The sequence below is a fragment of the Hemiscyllium ocellatum genome, chromosome 21, assembly GCF_020745735.1.
Source record: "Hemiscyllium ocellatum isolate sHemOce1 chromosome 21, sHemOce1.pat.X.cur, whole genome shotgun sequence".
Classification (NCBI taxonomy): domain Eukaryota; kingdom Metazoa; phylum Chordata; class Chondrichthyes; order Orectolobiformes; family Hemiscylliidae; genus Hemiscyllium; species Hemiscyllium ocellatum.
In genome coordinates, this window is record NC_083421.1 from 64500791 (window position 1) to 64525846 (window position 25056).

General features: G+C 46.6%; 1 protein-coding gene across 1 annotated transcript; it reads right to left on the reverse strand.

Annotated features, from left to right (window-relative positions):
• Nucleotides 1-170: 170 nt before the first annotated feature.
• On the reverse strand, nt 171-23865 carry slc2a6 (solute carrier family 2 member 6). Its single transcript, XM_060841644.1, has 10 exons — nt 23787-23865; nt 20800-20962; nt 18995-19201; nt 16772-16871; nt 15316-15527; nt 12507-12659; nt 10257-10365; nt 9209-9400; nt 5340-5485; nt 171-1130 (listed from the first exon to the last, which is right to left on the reverse strand). Exons 1-10 carry the CDS (start codon nt 23843-23845, stop codon nt 966-968), a joined length of 1506 nt encoding a protein of 501 aa, XP_060697627.1. The 5' UTR covers nt 23846-23865; the 3' UTR covers nt 171-965.
• Nucleotides 23866-25056: the final 1191 nt, after the last annotated feature.

Consider the following 25056-nt stretch of genomic DNA (forward strand, 5'->3'; position numbering starts at 1 on the left):
AATTCACTCTTGGGTATCTGTTATTCTTTATATAGAACTTATCGTTTCATTCTGGTGAAGAATATTAAATGGACTCTTCATTGAGAACATGGAGTTTTTCTTCATATATATTTAATTTTGCATCAGTAATTCATACTCCCATATAAACCAGGAATACCTGCAGAAGAGATTCTGTATGTATTTACAAACATAAATGTGTGCAGTTTTAAAAGTGCATGTTTAGTTACAGTTAGTGAATACACTTATGAAGGCAATCTTTTAAACATCCTCCCTATCAAAAGACTCCTATTCATCAGCAGGACCTTTGAACTGTATTTATACTAACTGTGGTTTGACTGTACAAAGCCTTTGTCTAACTTCAGTGAATTGTCACTGAGGAAAAAGAACTATTCAAACCAACACATCTGTTCCTTCCGCATGTTTTGGATGTAGTTGTTGTTGGTTGATTTTTCTTGCAAAGATATCAACCTTCTGGGTGACATCTTCGGTGTTGTGTAGCTTCTGAAGAAGTGATTTTGGAATTGTCTCACTGGAGAATATGAACTGTTCTAGAGGCTTTTCTATAATATTACCCATGCTGGGAATGTTTGAAGTCACTGCAGAGAGGCCTTTACTCCAAATCTAACCCCATGCTGTCCCTGTCCTGGGAATATTTGATGGGGACAGTGTAGAGGGAGCTGTACTCTGTATCTAACCCCGTGCTGTCCCTGTCCTGGGAGTGTTTGATGGGGACAGTGTAGAGGAAGCTTTACTCTGTATCTACCCCTATGCTGTCCCTGTCCTGGGAGTGTTTGATGGGGACAATGGAGGGACATAGGTAAATGTATATACAATTTCTATGAGCCATCAATGTAAATGTTAAATAAAATCATAGTCCAGCAGGATTAGTCTAACCTTGTAGCTTCAGTGAACAATGAGAAGGATTAACGGTGGGACTTCAGTTTTTCGAAGTATATTTTCCCTCGTCAGTTGTTCACAACAGCTCTGGGTGCTTTCGGGTTCTGGAACAAGTCTTGAATTTGTTCCAAGCTCCTCTTCCTTGTTTCAGGAATGCAGAAAGCAGTAAATATTATTCCCAGAATGGATACTGCACAGAAGAACAAGAAGGGGACAGCAAGTCCAAAGGTATGCTGGAAAAGAAAAGATAAGGTTTCAAGTTCTGTCTTTGTTCCTGTTGTGATCAGCAGCTTTTATACAAGCTGTACAATGTTTAACCCTTGAGAGTCTGATAAGCAGGATAAAAGAGTGAACATTAGAAAGGCAAACTTCCACAACTTAATTTGTGAAGTTCATTGTCATTTACAGAAAAGAGAAGTAACTGCTGGACTGTAGGAAATAGTAGGAAGTGGGTAATGCAGATGCTGGAGATTAGAGTGGTGCTAGAAAAGCACAGCAGGTGGGTAGTGTCTGAGGAGTGGGAAAATCGACGTTTCGGGCAAAAGCCCTTCCTCAGAAACCTACCTCCAGAACTCGACCTGAGCTATAAATCTTCTCAAAACTTGTTTAGACCTATGGGTGCAATATGCTAAAACTGGCCCGAAAATGGGAAATTAATGCCAATGGACTGTGTGCCACTCGCGAACAGCTGTACTTCCTGCACGAATGCCTAAGGTAGCAGGTACTACCTAAATGTCTTCAATACCCCACTGGCCATAAGAATAACAAAGCAAAATGGCTGCAGAATGCTTAGAGAAATGATTAATGATACCACAACAGACTCTGTAAATATAATCAGGACATTTTGCACTAAAACTCTTTACTCACTCAAGTAACAGACCATGAATGGGCAGACACCGTACAATAAGCCATAAATATGAAAAAACTAGAACTGCATAAAAAGACTAGGCAAACTTACACAAAGTGACAACACAGAAGCATGGATAAAAAACCTATCTGACCAACACTTAACAGACACTGAAAAAGCCAACTTAGAGCATTAAGTTACACCGTCCAGGATGAAGACAAGGAAGATTTCTTCACAGCATTAAAAACAACACCAAAAGACAACCAACTCACAGAAGAAACCCAGCAAACTATCAGGCAGGTAGTCACACCTGATAGCAGAAAAAGGAAGGAAACACACTCAATACACAAAAAAACGACAGCACTAGAAGGACTTAAAAAGATAAAAACATTGTTATCCTACCTGCAGGTAAAGAACGTATGACAGTCATTTTAACCCAAAGAGACTACATTGAAAAAGTGAAAGCACTATTTGCAGATAGTAATATTTACCAACAAGTGGCGATAACCTGACCCTACAACTAGAGAACAGAATCATAGCCCTACTCAAAAAATCTTCAGAAGTCTGGAGAAATAAATAAGTCAGACTTCCAGAAAATGGATCCAACACACCACGCTTCTACGGATTACCCAAACTTCACAAACCAGGAGCCCCCCTCAGACCCACAGTCTCACTACCTGGACCACCTACCTACAGACTGGCCAAGGAGCTAGACTAAAGACTAAAACACTTAGTAGAAGGCTCACACCACTCCATCCAAGGATTCCTGAAGACCATCAAAGACACTAAGATAGAAGAGGGTGAAATAATGGTCACCTTGGATCTAACAGCCCTGTTCACATCACTCAACATTAACCTGGTCAAGAAGACACCGACTACATTATTAGACAACCCAAAGACACAGATACCAAACTCCACCAACTTCATCAGCAAGGACAGTATCGTCAAGCTCGTGGATCTATGCCTTACCACCCACTTCACCTTCAACAACAAAACCTATGCAACACCCACGGGATCTCCGATATCAGGGTTCTTAGCAGAGGCAGTAATGCAGAGACTCGAATAAATAGCTCTGCCAACCATCCAACCCAAACTCTGGGTCTGCAATGTAGATGTCACCTTTGGTGATGACAAACAAAACAAATTAGAGGAAACCTTCAAGACAGTCAATAATACCCTTTCTGGCATAAAATTCCCTAAAGAGGAGGAAAGCAACAACAAACTGCCATTCCTAGATGTCACTGTGGAGCGAACAGCCAATGGGGAACTTCAAACCAGCGTCTCCAGGAAATTAACACATATGGACCAAATGCACTACAGAAGCAATCACCCCAAAATCCATAAATGAAGCTGCATCAGAACGTTATTCCAACGAGCCAACACACACTGCAGCACAGAGGAACTATGCAGAGCGGAGGGAAATCACCTATACCACGTATTCAAAAAGAACGGGTACCCAATGAATATAGTCCACCGATTTCTCAGCAACAAGCCCAAACAAGCAGATAAAACACGTCCAGAAACGCTAGCCACTCTCCCCTACATCAAAGACATCTTGGAAATGACTGCCAGACTACTCAGACCCCTTGGCATCATACTCGCCCACAAACCCACCAAGACACTAAAACAGCAGCTAATGAACTTGAAAGACCCTATACAGACAACAAGCAAAACTAATGTCATTAACAAAATATCTTGCAAGGACTGTAATAAACACTACATTGGACAATTGGGCAGAAAACTATCCCCCAGGATACATGAACATCAACTATCCACAAAACAACCTGACCCTCTCTCACTAGTATCCTTACGTACAGATACACTTCGACTGGGACAACACATTCCATCCTAGGACAAGCCAAACAGAGAGACACATGGGAATTCCTAGAAGTATGGTATTCCAAGTGGAACTCTATTAACAAACACATTGACTTGGACCTGACTTATCACCCCTTGAGAAAAAGAACTGGAAATGACATCACCAACCCAAAGAAACCCGAACGTCTAAGTTGAAAGCAGGAATCATCAGCAATGCTTCGTCCAGAGGTCACTGAAGATGTTACCTGGTATGGTGACAAAACATCTGAAAATGAACCCTCCAGCTCAGTGAGTAAACCTACATCCAGATGGAATAGTCTCTTCCATCCCACATCCTACCACATTGGTCGGCTGGATTAGTTGGGACTGTGTTCGCTGGAGTTCAAAAGAATGAAGAGGGATCTTCTAGAAACTTAGAACATTCTAACAGGATTAGACAGGATAATCATAGGAAGGATGTTCCTGATGGCTGGGAAATCCAGAACCAAAAGTCACAGTCTAAAGTATATGGGATAGGTATTTAGGACTGAGAAGAGGAGAAATGTCTTCCCCCAGAGAGTGGGGAGTGATTCTTTGTGATTCTCTCCTGCAGAAAGTGGTTGAGGTCAAAACATTGAACATTTTCAGGAGGGAGTTAGTTCTCAGGGCTAAAGGGTATGGAGAGAAAGTGGGAAAAGGGAACTGATCATGTTGAATGGTGGAGTAGACTTGATGGGCTGAGTGGAGAAAGTGAGGACTGCAGATGCTGGAGATCAGAGCTGAAAATGTGTTGCTGGAAAAGTGCAGCAGGTCAGGCAGTATCCAAGGAACAGGAAATTTGACATTTTGGGCATAAGCCCTTCTTCACGAATGAGGAAAATGTGTCCAGCAGGCTAAGATAAAAGGTAGGGAGGAGGGACTTGGGGGAGGGGCGATGGAGAGGTGATAGGTGGAAGGAGGTCAAAGTGAGGGTGATAGGCCGGAGTGGGGTGGGGGCGGAGAGGTCAGGAAGAAGATTGCAGGTGAGGAGGGCGGTGCTGAGTTCGAGGGATTCGACTGAGACAAGGTGGGGGGAGGGGAAATGAGGAAACTGGAGAAATCTGAGTTCATCCCTTGTGGTTGGAGGGTTCCCAGGCGGAAGATGAGGTGCTCTTCCTCCAACCGTCATATTATTATGGTCTGGCGATGGAGGAGTCCAAGGACCTGCATGTTCTTGATGGAGTGGGAGGGAGAGTTAAAGTGTTGAGCCACGGTGTGGTTGGGTTGGTTGGTCCGGGTGTCCCAGAGGTGTTCTCTGAAACGTTCCGCAAGTAGGCGGCCCGTCTCCCCAATATAGAGGAGGCCACATCGGCTGCTGCGGATGCAATAGATGATGTGTGTGGAGGTACAGGTGAATTTGTAGCGAATGTGGAAGGATCCCTTGGGGCCTTGGAGAGAAGTGAGGGAGGAGGTGTGGGCGCAAGTTTTGCATTTCTTGCGGTTGCAGGGGAAGGTGCCGGGAGTGGAGGTTGGGTTGGTGGGGGGTGTGGACCTGACGAGGGAGTCATGGAGGGAGTGGTCTTTTTGGAACGCTGATAGGGGAAGGAAGGGAAATATATCCCTGGTGGTGGGGTCCGTTTGGAGTTGGGCTGAGTGGCCTGCTTCTAGTTTCTATGAATGTAATTTCACAAACAGTCATGTCATCTCCCAGGAGACACATCGAAAATGCAGGTGGAGTAAACCTTTCGCTAATTCTGAGCAAGAAAATAAATCAGGCACTGAGGAAAAGTGTACGCAAAGATACTAAAGAAAAACCGACCTTCACTTGTAAGAAGAATTCTGTTAAGATGAAGGCTGTGACCCAACTGACAACCACACACAAGCCTGATGCGAATCCACGGACCTTGAGTGGAAGGATCTCCGACATCATCAGCCAGGTGATTGGTCCCCAGCCCAAGGCATAACCTGTATACACGGGTCAAAAGGGAAAAGTTCAACCACATGGAGGCAATTCACAAACCCAATGCTTAGGCAAAAGGCTCCATACTAAAGATAATAAGTCCAAAATTAAAATGTAAGATAAGAGCTCAGATATTGGGGGTGACATATTAACAGATGAAATTGGCTGATGGAGGACTGCACGTTAGCAAGCTGTGGAGGGAAGGGCATGATTGGCAATTAAGTATCCCAGGATATAGATGCTTCAGGCGGGAAAGAGAGGGAGGTAAAAGGGGTGGAGGTGTTGCATAACTGGCCACAGAGGATATCACAGTTGTGCTGAAGGAGGGCCCTATGGAGGACTCCAGCAGTAAGGGTATGCTCAGAAATAGGAAGGGTGTGGTAACAATGTTAGGGTTGTACTACAGGTCTCCCAACAGCAAGTGAGAGATACTGGTCCAAAGAATATAGAGCAACAGGGTGGTTATGATACGACATTTTAATTTTCCCAACATTAACTGGGATTCACTTAGTGTTAGAGGTCTCAATGGAGCAGAATTTGTGAGGAGTATCCGGGAGAGTTTTATGGAGCAGTCTGTAAATAGTCCAACTCGGGAAGAGGCCATACTGGACCTGGTGTGGGGGAATGAGCCCAGTCAGGTGGTGGAAGTTTCAGTAGGAGATTACTTTGGAAATAGTGATCACAATTCTGTAAGTTTTAGAATACTCGTGGACAAAGATGAGAACAGTCATAGAATTCCTACAGTGTGGAAATGGGCCCTTCAGCCCAACAAGTCCACCTAGACCCATTCTCCTACATCTAGCCCTGATGAATGCATCTAACCTACATATTATTGACCACGATGGGCAATTTAGGGTGGCCAATTCACCTAACCTGCTCATCTTCAGACTGTGGGAGGAAACCAGAGCACCTGGAGGAAGCCCACACAGACACATGGAGAATGTGAAAACTCCACACAAACAGCTGTCTGAGGGTGGAATCAAACCTGGGTTCCTAGTGCTGTGAGGCAGTAGTACTAACCACAGAGCCACCATGCTGCCTGAAAGGAAGAGTGCGGAACATTTCAGAGAACACCTCTGGGACACCCCTCCAACCAACCCAACCATCCCCATGGCTCAAAACTTCCAACTCCCCCTGCCACTCCACCAAGGATATGCAGGTCCTTGGACTCCTCCATCGCCAGACCATAGCAACACGACGGCTGGAGGAACAGCGCCTCATCTTTCGCCTAGGAACCCTCCAACCACAAGGGATGAACTCAGATTTCTCCAGTTTCCTCATTTCCCCTCCCCCCACCTTGTCTCAGTCCCAACCCTCGAACTCAGCACCGCCTGGTTAAGGAAAATCCCAAAGCCTCTTATTCATATATAAGGGTAACTAGGGAAAGGGTTGGCCCACTCAAGGACAAAGGAGGAAAGTTATGTGTGAAGTCCAAGAAAATGGGTGAGATTCTTGATGAGTACTTTGCAGTGGTATTCACCGAGGAGAGGGACATGGCGGATGTTGAGGTTAGGGATAGATGTTTGATTATTCTAGATCAAGTTGGCATAAGGAGGGAGTAAGTGTTGGGTATTCTAAAAGGCATTGAGGTGGACAACTCCCCAGGTCCAGATGGGATCTACCCCAGGTTACTGAGGGAAGCAAGAGAGGAAATAGCTGGGACCTTAACAGATATTTTTACAGCACCCTTGAACATGGGTGAGGTCCCGGAGGACTGGAGAATACCTAATATTGTCCCCCTGTTTATGAAGGGCAGCAAGGATAATCCAGGTAATTATAGACCAGTGAGCCTGATGTCAGTGGTAGGGAAGCTGCTGGGGAAGATTCAGAGGGATAGGATCTATTTACATTTGGAAGAAAATGGCCTTATCAGTGATAGGCAACATGTTCTTGTGCAGGGAAGGTCATGTTTTACCAACTTAATAGACAACGTTGATTGATGAGGGAAGGGCTAAAGAAATCATATACATGGACTTCAGTCAGGCATTTGATAAGGTTTCCCATGGTAGTCTGATGGAGAAGGTGAAGTCACATGGGGTCCAGGGTGTACTAGCTAGATGGATAGAGAACTGGCTGGGCAACAGGAGACAGAGAGTAATAGTGGAAGGGAGTTTCTCAAAATGGAGACCTGTGACCAGTGGTGTTCCACAGGGATCTGTGCTGGGACCACTGTTGTTTGTGATATACATAAATGATCTGGAAGAAGGTATGGGCGGTCTGATTAGCAAGTTTGCAAATGACACTAAGATTATTGGATTAGCAGATAGTGAAGGGGACTGTCAAAGAATACAGCAGAATATAGGTAGATTGGAGAGCTGGGCATAAAAATGGCAGATGGAATTCAATCCAGGCAAATGCAAGGTGATGCATTTTGAAAGATCCCATTCAAGAGTGAACTATACAGTAAATGGAAACAACCTGGGGAAAATTGATGTACAGAGCGATCTGGGTGGTCAGGTCTATTGTACCCTGAAGGTGGCAACGCGATAGAGTGGTCAAAAAGGCATTCGGCATGTTTCCTTCATTGGATAGGGTATTGAGTTGGCGGGTCATGTTACAGCTGTATAGGACTATGGTTTGGCCACGTTTGATGTATTGTGCACAGTTCTGGTCACCACATAACGAAAATGATGTGGATGCTTTGGATAGGGCATACAGGAGGTTCACCAGGATGTTGCCTGGTATGGAGGGCGCTAGCTATGAAGAGAGGTTGAGTAGATTAGGATTATTTTCATTAGAAAGATGGAGGTTGAGGGGGGCCATGATTGAGATCTACAAAATCATGAGAGAAATCATTAGACAGAGCGGATAGCAAGAAGCTTTTTCCCAGAGTGGGGGGGGACTCAGTTACTAGGGGTCACAAGTTCAAGGTGAGGGGGAGAAGTGCATGGAAAGTTCTTTACTCAGAGAGTGGTGGGTGCCTGGAGCGCGTTGCTGGGGGGCTGGTAGAGGTGGACACGGTAGCGTCATTTAAGATGTATCTAGACAAATACCTGAATAGGCAGGAAGCAGAGGATACAGACACTTAGAAAATAGACAACTCGTTTAGATATAGATTCTGGATCAGCACAGGCTTGGAGGGCCGAAGGGCCTGTTCCTGTGTTGTAATTTTCTTTGTTCTAAATAGTTTACTGCAGGGATCAGTGTTGGGGTCCCAACTATTTATTAATAACTTGAATGAATGGCCTACCTACATTTGCTTGTGAAATCAAGGTAAGTAGGAAAGTAAATTGTGAAGAGAATGTAAAGAGTCTAAAGGGAAATAAATAGGTTCAGGAATTGGCTGAAAATTTGCAAGATGGAATACAATGTGGAAACATTGGAAATTGTTCACCTTGGCAGGAAGAATAAATAGAGCAATAGAGGGAGACTACACAACTCTAAAGATCAGAGGCATCGGTGTGTCCTGATGTTTCACGTCCGGAAGCTAGTTACCCATTTGGATGTTCAGCAAATATTTAGGAAAGCAAATGGAACGTTGATCCTTATTGAGTGAAAAATGGAGTATAAAACAGGGAATCCCTGGGATAAAACTGCAGGCCTTGAGGACACTGCCCCTGGAATATTCTCACTTAAGTGCGAAGAGTATATTTGCATTGGATGCAAGTTGAGAAGGTTCCACTCTATCTGTCCCTATCAAACACTCCCAGGACAGGGACAACACAGAGTTAGATACAGAGTAAAGCTCCCTCTACCGTCCTCCATCAAATACTTACAGTTGAACTTACCAAAAATGAAAACCATGACACTGATGAGGGGAATGATGGTTAACCAGTCTGTCATTTTGTGTTGAAGTAAATGCTGAGCTGTTAAGTGGGCCGTATTTTCAAAGGAAGCATTGCTGCTGGTATGATTATATTTAAATTCATCCAGTTTGACATAGACGCCAAGACTCAATGTTGAGATGGACATGATGACACCTGGCAGGGGGAGGAGGAGGAGGAGAGAGGTCAGTTTCTTTGGTGGTTTCACTATCAATGATGGGGATGTGGATTGCGCTAGCTATGGGCAGTTTGATGGCTACATTTCTGGATTAATGTACCAAGGGATATCATCATGGTATCTGATTAATAAACTGAAATCAGGACCCTGATGTGATCAGGTTTTCATAAAACCCACTGGATCCTGTGTATCCTTCAGGAGAGGAAATGGCCTCCATGTGACTCCAGTCCCATTCCAATGACCCCCTGCAGTGACCATTCCATTTGTACCAAAGCCAATGGTTCAGGACAGTTAGCAATTGTCTTATCAAAAAAGGCTCAAACATTGAGAGTTATTTCAAACAATAGTCCCAGCATTCACTGATTGTCAGAACAACCTCAGAGTTGGGCTGAGAGTATTGTGATTGGGTATTAACCACCTGGGCTTTTCATTGGGAGTTAGGCAGTTTTAGTGACTGATGTGTGATGCAAATTGTTCAGAATGTCAGGACAAACCCTCACCCAGATCTCAGAACAGCAGAATCACAGAGTCGGATAGACAGAGGATGACAGTGCTGTCTCCTGTCTCACTGTCAGACGATTGACAATGGGTCATTGCAGCTGAGCCTTGTCCTGTCTCGGAGTACCATCAGGATAGTGCTCAGGAACAGGAGTCCCAGCTGATTGGCCTAACTCCAGAGAGGCAAATAAACAATTTCAGTGCATGCCACCCCTCCCCCAGCAGCACCATGTTATCAAGTGGGATCCCTCATTTCCATTCTCTGCTGTTTGCTGAGTTCCTGATGAACAATAGGCTCTTGCATTCTGTTCAGTTGAAGCCCCTGCCTTACTCTACCTGAGACAAAGAGAAGTCTCCGTCTTCCAGCTTTGTCCATCAGCCAGGCAGCTGCTGAGACAGAGAGCAATCGAACAACCCCCACAAGCACTGCATCTTGACGGCCTGCCTAATAAAAACAAACCTTCATTAGTACGTGAGGCGAGGGAGCGGGGGACAGACAGAAAGGGGAGAGAGAAATGTGGGAGGAAGCTGGCTGGGAGAGAGATAGAGGGGAGAGACAAATGGGGAGAGGTGGAGAGAGGAACAGAGAAAAGAGGGGTTAGGGGCAGAGAGTGAGACTCGGTGGGGGAGAGAGAGAGAGACGTGCAGACAGAATGAGTGTAACAAAGAACAGAAGAGTGAGACAATATGTCAGGTAGAGAGAGAGTAAGATACCAGAGAGTGAGAAGACAGAGATATCCTCTCATTCTAACTCCCAGGAGTATCAAGAGATTACAGCAGAATTGGATAGATTCTTGATTAGGGGGTGTAAGGTCATTTGAGACAAGTGGGAATGTGGCTTTCAAGTTACAAAGAGCCAACTCTGGTTTATTGAATGATGGAGCAGGCTTGAGGGGCTGAATGGCGTTCTCTTGCTCCTAGTTCAGATGGTAATATGATTTATCATTCCACTGCTCCCAGCTCAGTTGGTATCTTAGAGACAGAGGATGAAAGCTACGACATTCCTGTTCTGGGACAGTGTTGGCTGTAGGTTTGGGTGTGACCAGGGAACTGGGACAATGCTGGAGACAGCAATCCCCCCCAGTGAGTCAGTGGGGACAGTACTGTCAGGCACTTTCTGTATGACAGTGTGCAGGTTATATTACTGGGCTGGGAACCATGACCCCTGATTAAACATCCAGGAAAAAGAACGAATCCCGTCCTGGCCTGTTCCAGAATTTCAAAATTAAAAATTTGGAAAGTGGTAAAAGTCACCACAAAGCTGTCGGACCGTCGGGAGACAGCGTTCCCTGCAGGCAGGAAAGCTGCCATCTTTAGCCAATTGGAGCTGGACCCTGAGAGCAGGCCTCTGCTTTAGTACAAAGGACAAGCTTAGATTGCACTTTTTAACACAACAAAACATCCGAAAGACCTTTGTAATCACTGGTGTAATATAAGAGAAAGGTCAGCCACACTGTGTACTCCAGTGCAGTGCAGTAACCAAGATAAGCTGTTTTTATAGTGTGGCAGAGGGTCAAATGCCTGAACAGTGGGATTTATTCGTGCTCTGGGATGATTCCAATACCCTGACCAATGAGACAGGGTCTCATTGCATTATCTTTTTCATACATTCAGAGGACATGGGGATCACAGGCTGGGCCAGTATTTATTGCCCATCCCTACAGAAGATGGGGGTGAGCTGCCTTCTTGAACCCCTGCAGTCCACTTGCTGTGGGACAAGGGAGGGAATTCCAGGATTGTGACCCAGCGACACTGAAAGTCAGGATGGGGAGTGGCTCGGAGGGGAACTTGCAGGGGGCGATGTTCCCATTTATCTGCTGCTCTTGTCCTTCTAGATGGAATTGGACATGGGATTGAAAGGTACTGTCTAAGGATCTTTGGTGAATTTCGGCACTGCATCTTGTAGATAGCACACACTGTTACTACTTAGAATTTTAATGTGGTGAGTCCAGTTGAGTGTTTGGTCAATGGTACCCCCCAGGATGTTGATAGTGGGGGATCCAGTGATGGTAACACCACTGACTGTCAAAGGGCACTGGTCAGATTGTGTCTTATTGGAGATGGTCATTGCTTGGCATTTGTGTGGCATGAATGTTACTTGCCTTCTGTCAGCCCAAACCTGGATATTGTCCAGATCTTGTTGCATTTGGACATGGGCTGCTTAGTATCTGAGGAGTGGTGAACATTTTAATCATCAGTGAACATCTCCACTTCTGACCTTATGATGGTTATGAGGGTTGTTGATGAAGCAGCTGAAGATGGTTGGGCCTAGGACACTACCTTGAGGAACTCCTGAAGAGATGTCCTGGTGCTGAGATGACTGACCTCCAACAGCCAGAGCCATCTTCCTGTGTGTCAGGTATGACTCCAACCAGCAGAGAGATTGCCCCCTGATACCCACTGACTCCAGTTTTGTTTGCAGTCTCACCTGAAAGGTGCCCATCGTTGGTTCATGGTGGTGCCTGGCATTAGTTTCACAGTGGGCTTGAGCTGGGCAGTAGCTCTTGGTGCTGCCAGGACGCTGAAATCTGAAATATGCCTGGGTGTGGGATTTGGATGAGTGTTGGCTGTTTGGTTGCTACTTACCAGAATTACAGCGGTACTGTCAAAGATAATCTGCATGTTGACCAGGAACACTGTAATTCCACTGAACTGCTGGAAGATCCTCATGAAGACCGCAATTAGCATGGGTTTGTAGATGTGACGTTGACTTAATTCAGAACATGAAAACCGACTGACCTGAGTGGTGAATAGAGTTACATTCTCACTCTGCAAACAAAAACCCTGCAATTCTAGAGTCAGAGCAGCCTCTCATCATTTACAGCCAGTGCAGTATGTTCAAGTGCATTATCAAGGATCTTATAACAGAAAACTGGTTGAATCAGACACAATTAACATGGTTTTATGGAAGAGAAATCAAACTCAGCAAAGCTGAATTCTTTGAGGATGCAACAAATGGAGTTGATGGGGGGGAGCTGGTGGATGTGTTAGATTTTCAGAGGCTTTTTGATAGGGTCCCACATAAGAGATTAACATGTAAAATTAAAGCTACTGGAATCAGGGGTAGTGTATAGAGATGGACAGTCAATTGGTTAGGACACAGGAAGCAACAAATTGGAATAAATGGGTCTTTATTAAATGGCAGGCATTGACTCGAGGGGTAGTGCAGATTTCAGCGCTTGGACCCCGGCTATTCATGATATATATTCATGATTTAGGTGACAGAACTAAATATAATGTCTACAAGTTTGCAGATGACACAAAGCTGGGTGGGAGGGTGAGCTGTGAGGAGGATGCAGCGATACATGAGTGTGTAAGTGGCTGATATAGTATAATGTGGACCAATATTTGGTAGCAATTGCCAGAGGGCAGATTATTGCCTGTAAATTGAGAGAGGGGAACGTTCAACAGGGTCTGGGTGTCCTCATACACCAGACGCTGGAAGTGAGCAGGCAGTAAAGAAGGCACATGGTATGTTGGCCTTCCCAGTGAGAGGCTTTGAGTAAAGGAGCAGGGATGTCTTGCTGCAATTATACAGGCCTCTGGTGAGATCACACCTGGAGTATGGTGTGCAGTTTTGATTCCCTTATCTGAGGAAGGATATAGAGGGAGTGCAGTGAGGCTGACCAGACTGACTCCTCAGATGACAACACTGATATATGAGGAGAGGTTGAATCAGTTTGGATTGTATTCACTGGAGTTTAGAAGAATGAGGGAGATCTCAGATAAATCTATAAAGTTCCAACAGGAATAGGCAGAGTAAATGCAGGAAGGATGCTCCTGATTGCGAGAAAATCCAGACCAGGACCATAGTCTAAGGATAAGGGATAAACCTTTTAGGACTGAGATGAGGAGAAATACCTTCAGCCAGAGTGTGGAGAGCGTGTGGAATTAACTCACACAGAAAGTGGTTGTGGGGAGGGTATTGATCTCAATGATCAGACTGAATGATGTGCAGACTTGAGGGGCCGAATGGCCTACTCCTGCACCTATTTTCTATGGTTCTAGGTTGCAGGCCTGGGCACTTCTTTAATGATGGAAACACAATAGGTAAGGTAGGCAAGCAAAATCCCACAGACAGCATTTTATTTCAATGATGCAATATGGTCAGGAAAGGTCTCCGGCTCTGACAGCAGATGTGGCCCTCCCTCAGTACGGACTCTCAGGTGTTCTGCTCTCCCAGCACTGACCCTCCGACAGTGCGGCACTCCCTCAGTGCTGACCCTCCGACAGTGCGGCACTCCCTCAGCGCTGACCCTCCGACAGTGCGGTGCTCCCTCAGCACTGACCCTCCGACAGTGCGGTGCTCCCTCAGCACTGACCCTCCGACAGTGTGGTGCTCCCTCAGCACTGACCCTCCGACAGTGCGGTGCTCCCTCAGCGCTGACCCTCCGACAGTGTGGTGCTCCCTCAGTACTGACCCTCTGACAGTGTGGTGCTCCCTCAGCACTGACCCTCCCACAGGGCGGCACTCCCTCAGCACTGACCCTCCGACAGTGCGGTGCTCCCTCAGCACTGACCCTCCGACAGTGTGGCACTCCCTCAGCACTGACCCTCCGACAGTGCGGCACTCCCTCAGCGCTGACCCTCCGACAGTGCGCACTCCCTCAGCACTGACCCTCTGACAATGCGGTGCTCCCTCAGCACTGACCTCCCACAGGGCGGCACTCCCTCAGCACTGACCCTCCAACAATGCCCACTCCCTCAGGACTGAGCCCCCGACAGTGAGGTGCTCCCTCAGCACTGACCCTCTGACAGTGCCTGCTCCCTCAGCACTGACCCTCTGACAGTGAGGTGCTCCCTCAGCACTGACCCTCCAACAGTGCCCACTCCCTCAGCACTGACCCTCCAATAATGCAGCACTCCCTCAGCACTGACCCTCTGACAGTACCTGCTCCCTCAGCACTGACCCTCCGACAGTGCAGCACTCCCTCAGTAGGACGGGCTCCCTTAGTAGGACCAGGCTCCCTCAGTAGTGTGGTATAATGTGAGTTTGGATGTTGGCTTCATGTCTCTGGAGTGGGACCTGACCACTGACCCTCTGTTCTGTGAATGTTCATTGGTTTAATGTGACAGGTATTCCCATCATTGGTTCAGGACTGGCCTGTGACCCCTAACTGAGTGAGGGTGAGAGTGACTTCTTGCTGGGTGAGGGTGAGAGTGACCTCTCGCTGAGTGAGGGTGAGAGTGACCTATCGCTGAGTGAGGGTGAGAGTGACCTATCGCTGGGTGAGGGTAAACTGAGTGACAGAATCACATCTGAGCTCAGTACCAGAGGGCACCTGGTTACCATGGAAACTGTCTCTGATGTGGACCCAATCCCTGAAAGTGGAAAGAGTCAGTGAAGCCTCCCAATGACATTTCAATGCAAAGTGAAGATAAAACAACCACTTACATTGCTGCTGAGTGAAGCCTCGATCTCTCTATACTCATGTTGGTAATTGGCCTCAGGACCCCGAAGCCAGGCAAGCGCCTCCATTGCTTCGTTGGACTGGTGTTTGGAGATTAAATAGCGTGGGGATTCCGGCATGAAGCACATTAGAGTGATCATGATGGTGGGGATAAAGGCACCAACAACAGCCAGCCATCGCCAGGAGAGCACCAGGGCTGATGGACAAGAACAATTCCATGTTAAATTGACTCTTTAATCACCAACGGCTTCGCCCAGTAATCCCCACAAACTCAACCAACCCCACCCTTCCCTCCCTGCTCCCCCCAATAATCCCCACAAACTCAACCACCTCCGCCCCTCCCTCTCTGTTCCCCCCAATAATCCCCACAAACTCAACCTACTCCACCCCTCCCTCTCCGTTCCCCCCAATAATCCCCACAAACTCAACCAACTCTGCCCCTCCCTCCCTATTCCCCCCAACAATCCCCACAAACTCAACCAACTCTGCCCCTCCCTCCCTATTCCCCCCAACAATCCCCACAAACCCAACCAACTGCACCCCTCCCTCCCCGTTCCCTCAATAGTCCCCACAAACCCAACCAACTGCACCCCTCCCTCCCCGTTCCCCCAATAATCCCCACAAACTAAACCAACTCCATCCCTCCCTCCCCGTTCCCCCAATAATCCCCACAAACTCAACTAACTCCACCCCTCCCTCTCTGTTCCCCCCAACAATCCCCACAAACTCAACCCCTCTCTCCCTGTTCCCCTAATAATCCCCACAACTCAACCAACCCCACCCCTCCCTCCACGTTCCCCCCAATAATCCCCACAAACTCAACCAACTCCACCCCTCCCTCCCTGTTCCCCCCAATAATCCCCACAAACTCAACGAATTCCACCCCTCCCTCCCCATTCCCCCCAATAATCCCCACAAACTCAACCAACTTGGACCATCAAATCCCTCCCTCCTTATTCCCTCCAATCCTGATGAATTAGCCCCTTTCCCATTCATTCAGATTGTGCTGTTGGTGACAGTGAGCACCATGTTGCTGTGGTAACATTATCATTTGCAGGCATGTTTAATCCTGGATCCAGTCCCAAAGAGATTCCAGTGCTCCCCGTCCCAGGGTTGACCAGGAATCTTGCCATCACACATTGGAAAGGGATGGAACGATTTCACATTGATCCCCGACCTCTTTGGTCATTTGATGATGACCAGTGGTGATGATATTGAGTAGTGGGGGCAGACTCAAAAGGCAGAAGGATCAGGAGTAGGCCATATAGTCCAACGTTTATGGACAGGCCGAGTGTAATAGTCAGTCCTTGATTAGGCCTCTGAGCGGAGGTCTTGCATTGGAGCAGGGAATGATCCCACTGAGTACAAACATTCCTCTCATTGCCAGTGGACAGAATCCCTCTGCACCAAGCAGCGTTCCCAATCTGTGGAATTCCTCACCCAGTGCATACAGCAGGAGTGTTCCAAGTACAAGCATGATTTGGGGTCCAACTCCCATTCTCCCCCTCAGCTTGGCCACCGAGATCTCCGCAATGTATACCTGCAACACAAGAACAAAATCCTTTAGTATCTGCTGCACTATCACTGTCTCCTGTATCTGAGCAAACCCAGGACTGCTGGTTAGACCTACTGCTCAGATGGACAACACAGTACACAGGGAGATCACCTACATATCCGCACAACTTTCAACTTCCTCAGACTGAGAATTCTAGGGGTTCCCTGACATAACACACAAAGTGGAATGAAAATTTCAGTCAATCTTTTCTCAGCACTGACCCTCTGACAGTGCGGCACGCCCTCAGCACAGACCCTCCCACAGTGCGGCACTCCCTCAGCACTGACCCTCCCACAGTGCGGCGCTCCGTCAGCACTGACCCTCCCACAGTGCGGCGCTCCGTCAGCACTGACCCTCCGACAGTGCGGCACTCCCTCAACGCTGACCCTCTGACAGTGTGGCACTCCCTCAGCGCTGACCCTCCGACAGTGCAGTGCTCCCTCAGCACTGACCCTCTGACAGTGTGGCACTCCCTCAGCACTGACCCTTCAACAGTAAGGCACTCCCTCAGCACTGACCCTCTGACAGTGCGGCGATCCCTCATCTCTGATGCTCTGACAGTGCGGCACTCCCTCAACGCTGACCCTCCGACAGGACGGCAATCCCTCATCTCTGACGCTCTGACAGTGCGGCACTCCCTCAACGCTGACCCTCCGACAGGGCGGCAATCCCTCATCTCTGACGCTCTGACAGTGCGGCACTCCCTCAACGCTGACCCTCCGACAGGGCGGCAATCCCTCATCTCTGACGCTCTGACAGTGCGGCACTCCCTCAGCACTGACCCTCCGATAGCACGGCGCGCCCTAAGCACTGACCCTTCAACAGTGCGGTGCTTCCTCAGCGCTGATCCTCCGACAGTGCGACAATCCCTCAGCACTGACCCTCCAACAGTGCGACACTCCCTCATCACTGACCCTCCCACAGTGCGGCACTCCCTCAACGCTGACCCTCTGACAGTGTGGCACTCCCTCAGCGCTGACCCTCCGACAGTGCAGTGCTCCCTCAGCACTGACCCTCTGACAGTGTGGCACTCCCTCAGCACTGACCCTTCAACAGTAAGGCACTCCCTCAGCACTGACCCTCTGACAGTGTGGCACTCCCTCAGCACTGACCCTCCAGCAGTGCGGCACTCCCTCAGCACTGACCCTCTGACAGTGCGGCACTCCCTTAGCACTGACCCTCTGACAGTGCGGCACTCCCTCAGCACTCACCCTCCGACAGTGAGGAACTCCCTCAACGCTGACCCTCCGACAGTGCGGTACTCCCTCAGCACTGACCCTCCCACAGTGCAGCGCTCCCTCAGCACTGACCCTCCGACAGTGCGGCGCTCCCTCAGCACTGACCCTCCAACAGTGTGGCACTGGAAGTGTCAGGCAGATTTAGTGCTCACGAGTGGATTCCGATGGGGTGAGTCTGATTCTTCAAATGTTCCTGATAAAGATCACACTTCGATCCTGTCCCTCCAATGCTCCATCACATCTTTCATCTCTGTTTATTCTTGATGTTTGTCTCTTGAGCCCGCTGTACAGTACAGGGATCCACGAGCACTCTCCCACCCCACAACCACTTCCATCTCGAGGGTCAATGGCAGTTGGTGCGTGGCAACCCCACCCCCTGCAAATTCCCCTCCAAGTCACTCCCCATCCTGACTGGGAAATAAATCACCGTTCCTTCACTGTCGCTGGGTCAAAATCCTGGAATTCCCTCCTTACATGCAGTGTGGGTCTACCTACAGCACACAGACTGCAGTGGTTCAAAAAACATTTCCAACACAACCTTTCTTGTGGTGACTGCATTAGTCTGGTATTTCCAGCACCTGAACAGGCCATTCAGCCCATTGGGTCCATGGTGGGGTTTATGGTACTTAGCCTCAGTGTCACTTTGCTCTGATCTTTTCTGCTCCTCACTCTGTGTAATGTGTGGATTCATTCAATGGTCACGGAGAGCCCCCGCCCCCCTCCCATGATGGTCCCACACACCCCCATCTCTCACCCCACCCCGAATGCCATTCCCTCTCTTCCTCCACCCCCATGCCCCCAGCCAGCAGTGTGCTATCTCAGTAACTGCCACTCAGTGTCTTGATGCCTGATTTTCTGTTCACATCTTACCGGAACTGTGCCTGACAGCATTCCCCCTGCGATCCCAGTCAATGCCCGACCCAGGTCCAACATCCACACTGCCTGGGCACTGCCCATGATGAGAAATCCCAAAACAGAGGGCACGCTGGACAGCATGATGGTCAGCTTCCGCCCGACGAGATCATTCAGGAGCATGGTGGTGAGGCCTCCAAACACAACACCCAAGGTGAAGACAGACTGTGAGAGTAGAGAGAAACACACACATGGTGTAACCACTACATCTTATTATTTATCTGTAGTTACGGTCATGGACTGAATTGGGAAAAGTCCTGTTTAATGAACCAAGGAAAGGCCGAGCGGAGGTTACTGTGGGCTAGTTGGAGCCAGGGGTCTGTACACAGGGAGATTCCACCAGCAACAAGTCACTGATTGGTTGTGGAACGGTGACCAGCCTTTTACCTCAGTTCCGTCATGTGGCTCCACCCCAGAGGGCAGTTCAGAATCAATGGGGCTGGGGCTATTTTCCCCGGAGTATCGGAGGCTGAGGGGTGACCTTATCCAGGTTTATAAAATCATGAGGGGCATGGGTAGGATAAATAGACAAGGTATTTTCCCTGGGGCGGTGGAGTCCATAACTAGAAGGGCATAGGTTTAGGGTGAGAGGGGAAAGATATAAAAGGGACCTAAGGTGTAACTTTTTCACCCAGAAGGTGGTACGTGTATGGAACAAACTCCCAGTGGAAGTGATAGAGTCTGGTATAATTACAACATTTAAAAGACATTTGGAGAGGTACATACACAGGAAAGGTTTAGAGGGACATGGGCCAAAACAGGCAAATGGGACTAGTTCAGTTTGGGAAAGTTGGTCAGTATGGAGGAGTTGGGCTGAAGGGCCTGTTGCCATGCTGTATGACTCTGTAACAGGTCTGAAGTCACATGTAGGCCAGACCAGGTAAGTTTGGCAGATTCCCTTCAGGACATTGGCAAAGCAAATGGGTTTTTATGGTAATCAACAATGGTTATATAACTAATTTTAATACATTGTAATTTCACCATCTGCCTTAACAGGATTTGAACCCACATCCCTGGAACATTAACTCAGGGTTCAGGATCACTCTGCCGCTGACAATATCACTATGTCACCATCACTCCTACTTTCCAACATCGATGTGATTGGCTTGAAGCTTCTGGATGTGAGCAATTTAGCCAGAAGCCTTTGAACCTGCAAAAGAGGACGTGCTGTGCTTTACACTGCAGTGAAAAACAACCACATGATGTCTGAAGGAGGTCTGTTTATTCCCCTCATCAGTTTTTGGAAGCCTATGCGTTTAACCAGTAAGTCAGAGATTGTATAAGTTATGAATCAGTCAGTCTGTGCCTCTGCAGCAGGTGAATGTCCCTGGAGAAGGAAGATTGAGGAGCAGCAAGTCCTGGACAAACCAAAACAAATATCTCCGAGCTCTCCCTGTGGTCAGGGGCCATTGAAGTGCCTTCCCAGTTTTTCCCACCAGCCATAGCACCCACAGAGAGAGAGAGAGAGAGAGAGAGAGTGTCTGTGTGTGCATGTGCGTGTATGTGTGTTTTTTAACCACGTTATTCTTAGGTTGGCACATTTTTTACTTGATTCTGGGAGTGTGTGTGTATCTGAACATGTATCTGTGTGTGTGCTAGCAGGAGGTGAGAAACAGTAAAGCTGCCTCTACAATGTTCTCCATCAAACACTCCCAGGACAAGAACAGCACGGGGTTAAATAAAGAGTAAAGCTACCTTCTACACAGCCCATTCTAACAAATAACAATTCTCTTCTGAAAACATGAGTTATTTCCTTTGATTACCTCAAAAAAGGAGGCCTTGTAGTCATCCAGTCGAAGCAGTGGGTCGGGAGACTGCTGCAGTTCTGGGATCACAGGAGAGGTGTAGACGAGGGCATAGCCAAAGCTCAGATTTCCCAAGATTGCGGTGAAGACTGCCAAGTACAACCAACGGTTCTGGAATCTCCTGGAAGGTGGAGGCTATTATCATGTCGACTTCACACAGATAGGCCATTCAAGCCAATGAGTACGTATTAGCATTTCTGCTCCACCCCAATCACCTCCCACTCCCTCTTCATATCCCCATCCTCATCGCTATACACTGTTTTTGCTTTCTACTTTGTGCATTGATCTAGCTTCCTCTTTAAATACATCAGTGCGATTCAACTCAACTACTTCCTTGGAGAGTGAGTCCCACATTCTTCTGATCCCCTGGGAAAAGGTTTTCCTGAATTTCCAAAGGGATGTATGAGGATTATTTTAAGTTCTGACCAAATGGGTTGAGTCTTGTTCACATGTAGCCCTGGTCCTCATATGGTTTGGTCTCACAATGATATAGTTACCTTTATGGAATTTGCATTGTCTTTTAGTGCTTGTAATATTAGGTTGGTTTATCGGGGAGTAATAATTTTAATCATTTAAATTATCAACATAGTTCCTTTTCCAGTCCGTAGTTTTGCCTGTTACCTGCTGAAATTGTTTGTCTAGTTTTTAACTCTGCTTAGGTTGGCACATTTTTAACTTGATTCTGCAGGAGATTGAATAGCTGTCTTGATGTAATCTCATGGTATGTATCAGAACTGGAGCTTGTGTCGTCCCAGGGGGAGATTTGCCTGTGCTGGTGGAATGAACTTCAACTAAACTTGTCAGGGAAATTGCAAACTCGAGAGGGAATCCACATAAAAAGAAACAAAAGCTTTTTATGGGAAGTAACAAAGTTGAGAATGAAAGTGAAAAGCAGCAAATCATTTGCAGAATTTGCAGAACAGTGTTAAAAAGGCAAAATTGAAACTTGTCATTGGAGTTTACAAGACCAAGAGCTGAATATTAAAGGATATTTGACGCTTAGGAATGACAGATAAAAGGAGAGAGACCTGGGTAAACACTGATTATAAGGAATGGGATCAGTTATAGTTAGACAGGACCTCTAATCAAAAGAAGAGGGTGTAGAATCTGTTTGGATGCAGCTAAGAAATAGCAAGAGGCAGCAAACATTGTGAGGAGTGAAACAGCCGTGACAGTGTAGCACACTGTATACATTCAGATATGAAAGATGTAAGTAACAAGGGGAATACAGTAATCATGGGTGACTTTAATCTACAGAAAGGAAGGTACATCTAATAGATACCAATCTTGTGAAAGTCAAATTCCTGGAATATGATTAACAGCATTTCCTCGAGAAATATGTTGACAAACTAAGACATGGGCTAATAATATGCAATGAGAAAGGGCTATTAAAAATCTTGTTGTAAAAGACCCTTTAGGGAAAGTGATCATAATGTGATAGAATATGCCGTGAAGTTGAAAAAGGGTGTAGGTTCAGTATGAAACTGAGCTTTTCTATTGAAATGAATGTAATTTTGAAAACATGAGGAGGAAGTTGGTTATAGTGGATTGGAAAGTTACATTAACAGGTTTGACTATAGATAGACATTGGCAAATATGTAAGCAATAAATGCTTGGTTTTAAAAAGGGATATACTTTTAAGGGTAAAGTGGAGAGTGCTTTTACTATCAATGGCAGTTAAAGACAGTATTAGGTCAAAGGACTAGGCTGCTAAAAATGAGCTGGAAACCTGTGGATTAGAAGAATTTTAGAATTCAGCACTGGGGGACCAATAAATTGATAAATTCTTCCAACCGATATGTACCACTTATATTGATTGAAGTAGAGGTTGAGTTGACAATTCCACATTTATTCCATGTTTCTATATATCATGTGTTTAATATATTAGCAGGGCCATATGGATAGGGTAAATAGGCAAAGTCTTTTCCCTGGGGTCGGAGAGTCCAGAACTAGAGGGCATAGGTTAAGGGTGAGAGGGGAAAGATATAAAAGAGACCTAAGGGGCAACTTTTTCACGCAGAGGGTGGTACGTGTATGGAATGAGCTGCCAGAGGAAGTGGAGGAGGATGGTATAATTACAACATTTAAGAGGCATTTGGATGGATATATGAATAGGAAGGGTTTGGAGGGATATGGGCTGGGTGCTGCTAGATTGGATTGGGTTGGACTGAAGGGTCTGTTTCCATGCTGTACATTTCTATGACTCTATGACATCTTAGATAGCATCACTTGGGGAATACCTTAATGTCACCTTATATCACCCTGTATCATATATGCCAAATATATGCACTATCACCTATATAAATCATTTCTCTCACTTACCTCACCCTATATCACTCATATCTATTGCCTGTACACGGTATCATTATGTATCATTTTCAAGTCTGAACAAAGAACAGGAAAAAAGACTTGTTGTTTTGCACAGTCTCAGGGTTTTCCAAAGTGAATTACATTCAGGCGTGTAGTCACTGTCACAGTGAAGGTGACACAACGCACCAGGCATGCACAAGAAGATCCCACAAAAGCAGGCGATGGTGACCGGATGCTGTTTTGTGCTGGGACAGACCTGTTTCTCCTCAGGCAATGTTGCCTGACCACTTCAACATTTCCAACATTTTCTGATTTTATTTCAGACTTTGGTGAGGACTCCTCACCAAGTTAAACCGGCGAGATAAAGGCACCGCATCAAGGAAAGACAACTAGCCATATGCTGAGGCATAACAACTTACTGAAGAAAAATTAGAGGGAGTAAGAAAATTATGATGTTAGTCAACTTAAAATGGGAGAATTGTACAAACTACTGAAGAGAGGCTGTAAACAGTGACGTTTATATTTCAAAATTTTATTTTTTTGTGAAATAACTTTTGTTTTCTTCAAGATGCACTGCTTTATTCCAAATAAAAGTTTCTGTTACTGGATCTAAGAGGAGTTTTTTTGTTTCTTACCCCGTTTCAGTCGGTTGAAGAATCCTTTGGAAGGTACTGTACTGGCAACGAGAGTCCATTCTGCAACGAGTGTGTGACTCTGCCTGAATAACACCCCGCTTTTATTCTGTCCTGCCCTGCCTTTGACTTCCCCTTCAAAGGATTCCACCGTCTGCAGAAATGACTCACTCTCACCCGTGTTCATTTAGTCAGCTGCATGAAATCGTTGCAAAGATCTGATCAGATTCCCTGAAAGTTCACTCGGACCAATGTCTTGATTCAATGTCAGAGATACTGAAATCCTCCAATTCGCCAGTGGGATCTGCGGAAAATCTGTTGCTATGAGGTCAAGATTTTACAGAGAAATGCCAATTTATTAATGGATGGAATCAGGGATATTAAGATTGCACAGAAAGTCCATTTGGTCCCTTGTGTCTGTGAAGCCACACAGGTCCAGCCCCAGGATTTTAACTGAAAAGAGGAGCGTACTTTAAAAAGGTAAAAACAATGACTGCAGATGCTGGAAACCAGATTCTGGATCAGTGGTGCTGGAAGAGCACAGCAGTTCAGGCAGCATCCAAGGAGCAGCGAAATCGACGTTTCGGGCAAAAGCCCTAAAAAACACTAGTCAAACAAGTTCAACAGGGTTCAAAATCACACAACACCAGGTTATAGTCCAACAGGTTCATTTGGAAGCACTAACACCTGACTAAGCAGCAGTGCTCTGAAAGCTAGTGCTTCTAATTAAACCTGTTGGACTATAACCTGGTGCTGTGTGATTTTTAACATTGTTCACCCCAGTCCAAATATCTGCATCTTCAGCAGGTAACAGGCAAAACTGGCCTGGAAAAGGAAGTGTATTGATAATTTAAATGATTAAAATTATTAATCCCCAATAAACCAAATTCTGGAGATCACAGTGGGTCAGGAGCAGCCGTGGAGAGAGACTGACTCTTCATCAATCACTTACACTCCAAATGTTAGCTCACTCACAGTCTCTCTCCACGGCTGCTCCTGACCCACCGTGATCTCCAGAATTTGGTTGTTTTCAGGTCAGATTCCAGCATCTGCAGGTGTTTACTCCTGGAATATGTTATATTCATTCACAAGATGTGGGCATCGTTGGCTGGCCCAACATTTATTACCCCTCCCTAATTTCCCAGAGGGCAGTTGGCCAAACACATTGCTGTCATATGGCGGTCAGACCAGGTAAGGATGGCAGATTTCCTTCCCTAAAGGACATTAGTGAGCCCGATGGGTTTTATCGACAATAGATTCATAGTTGTCATTA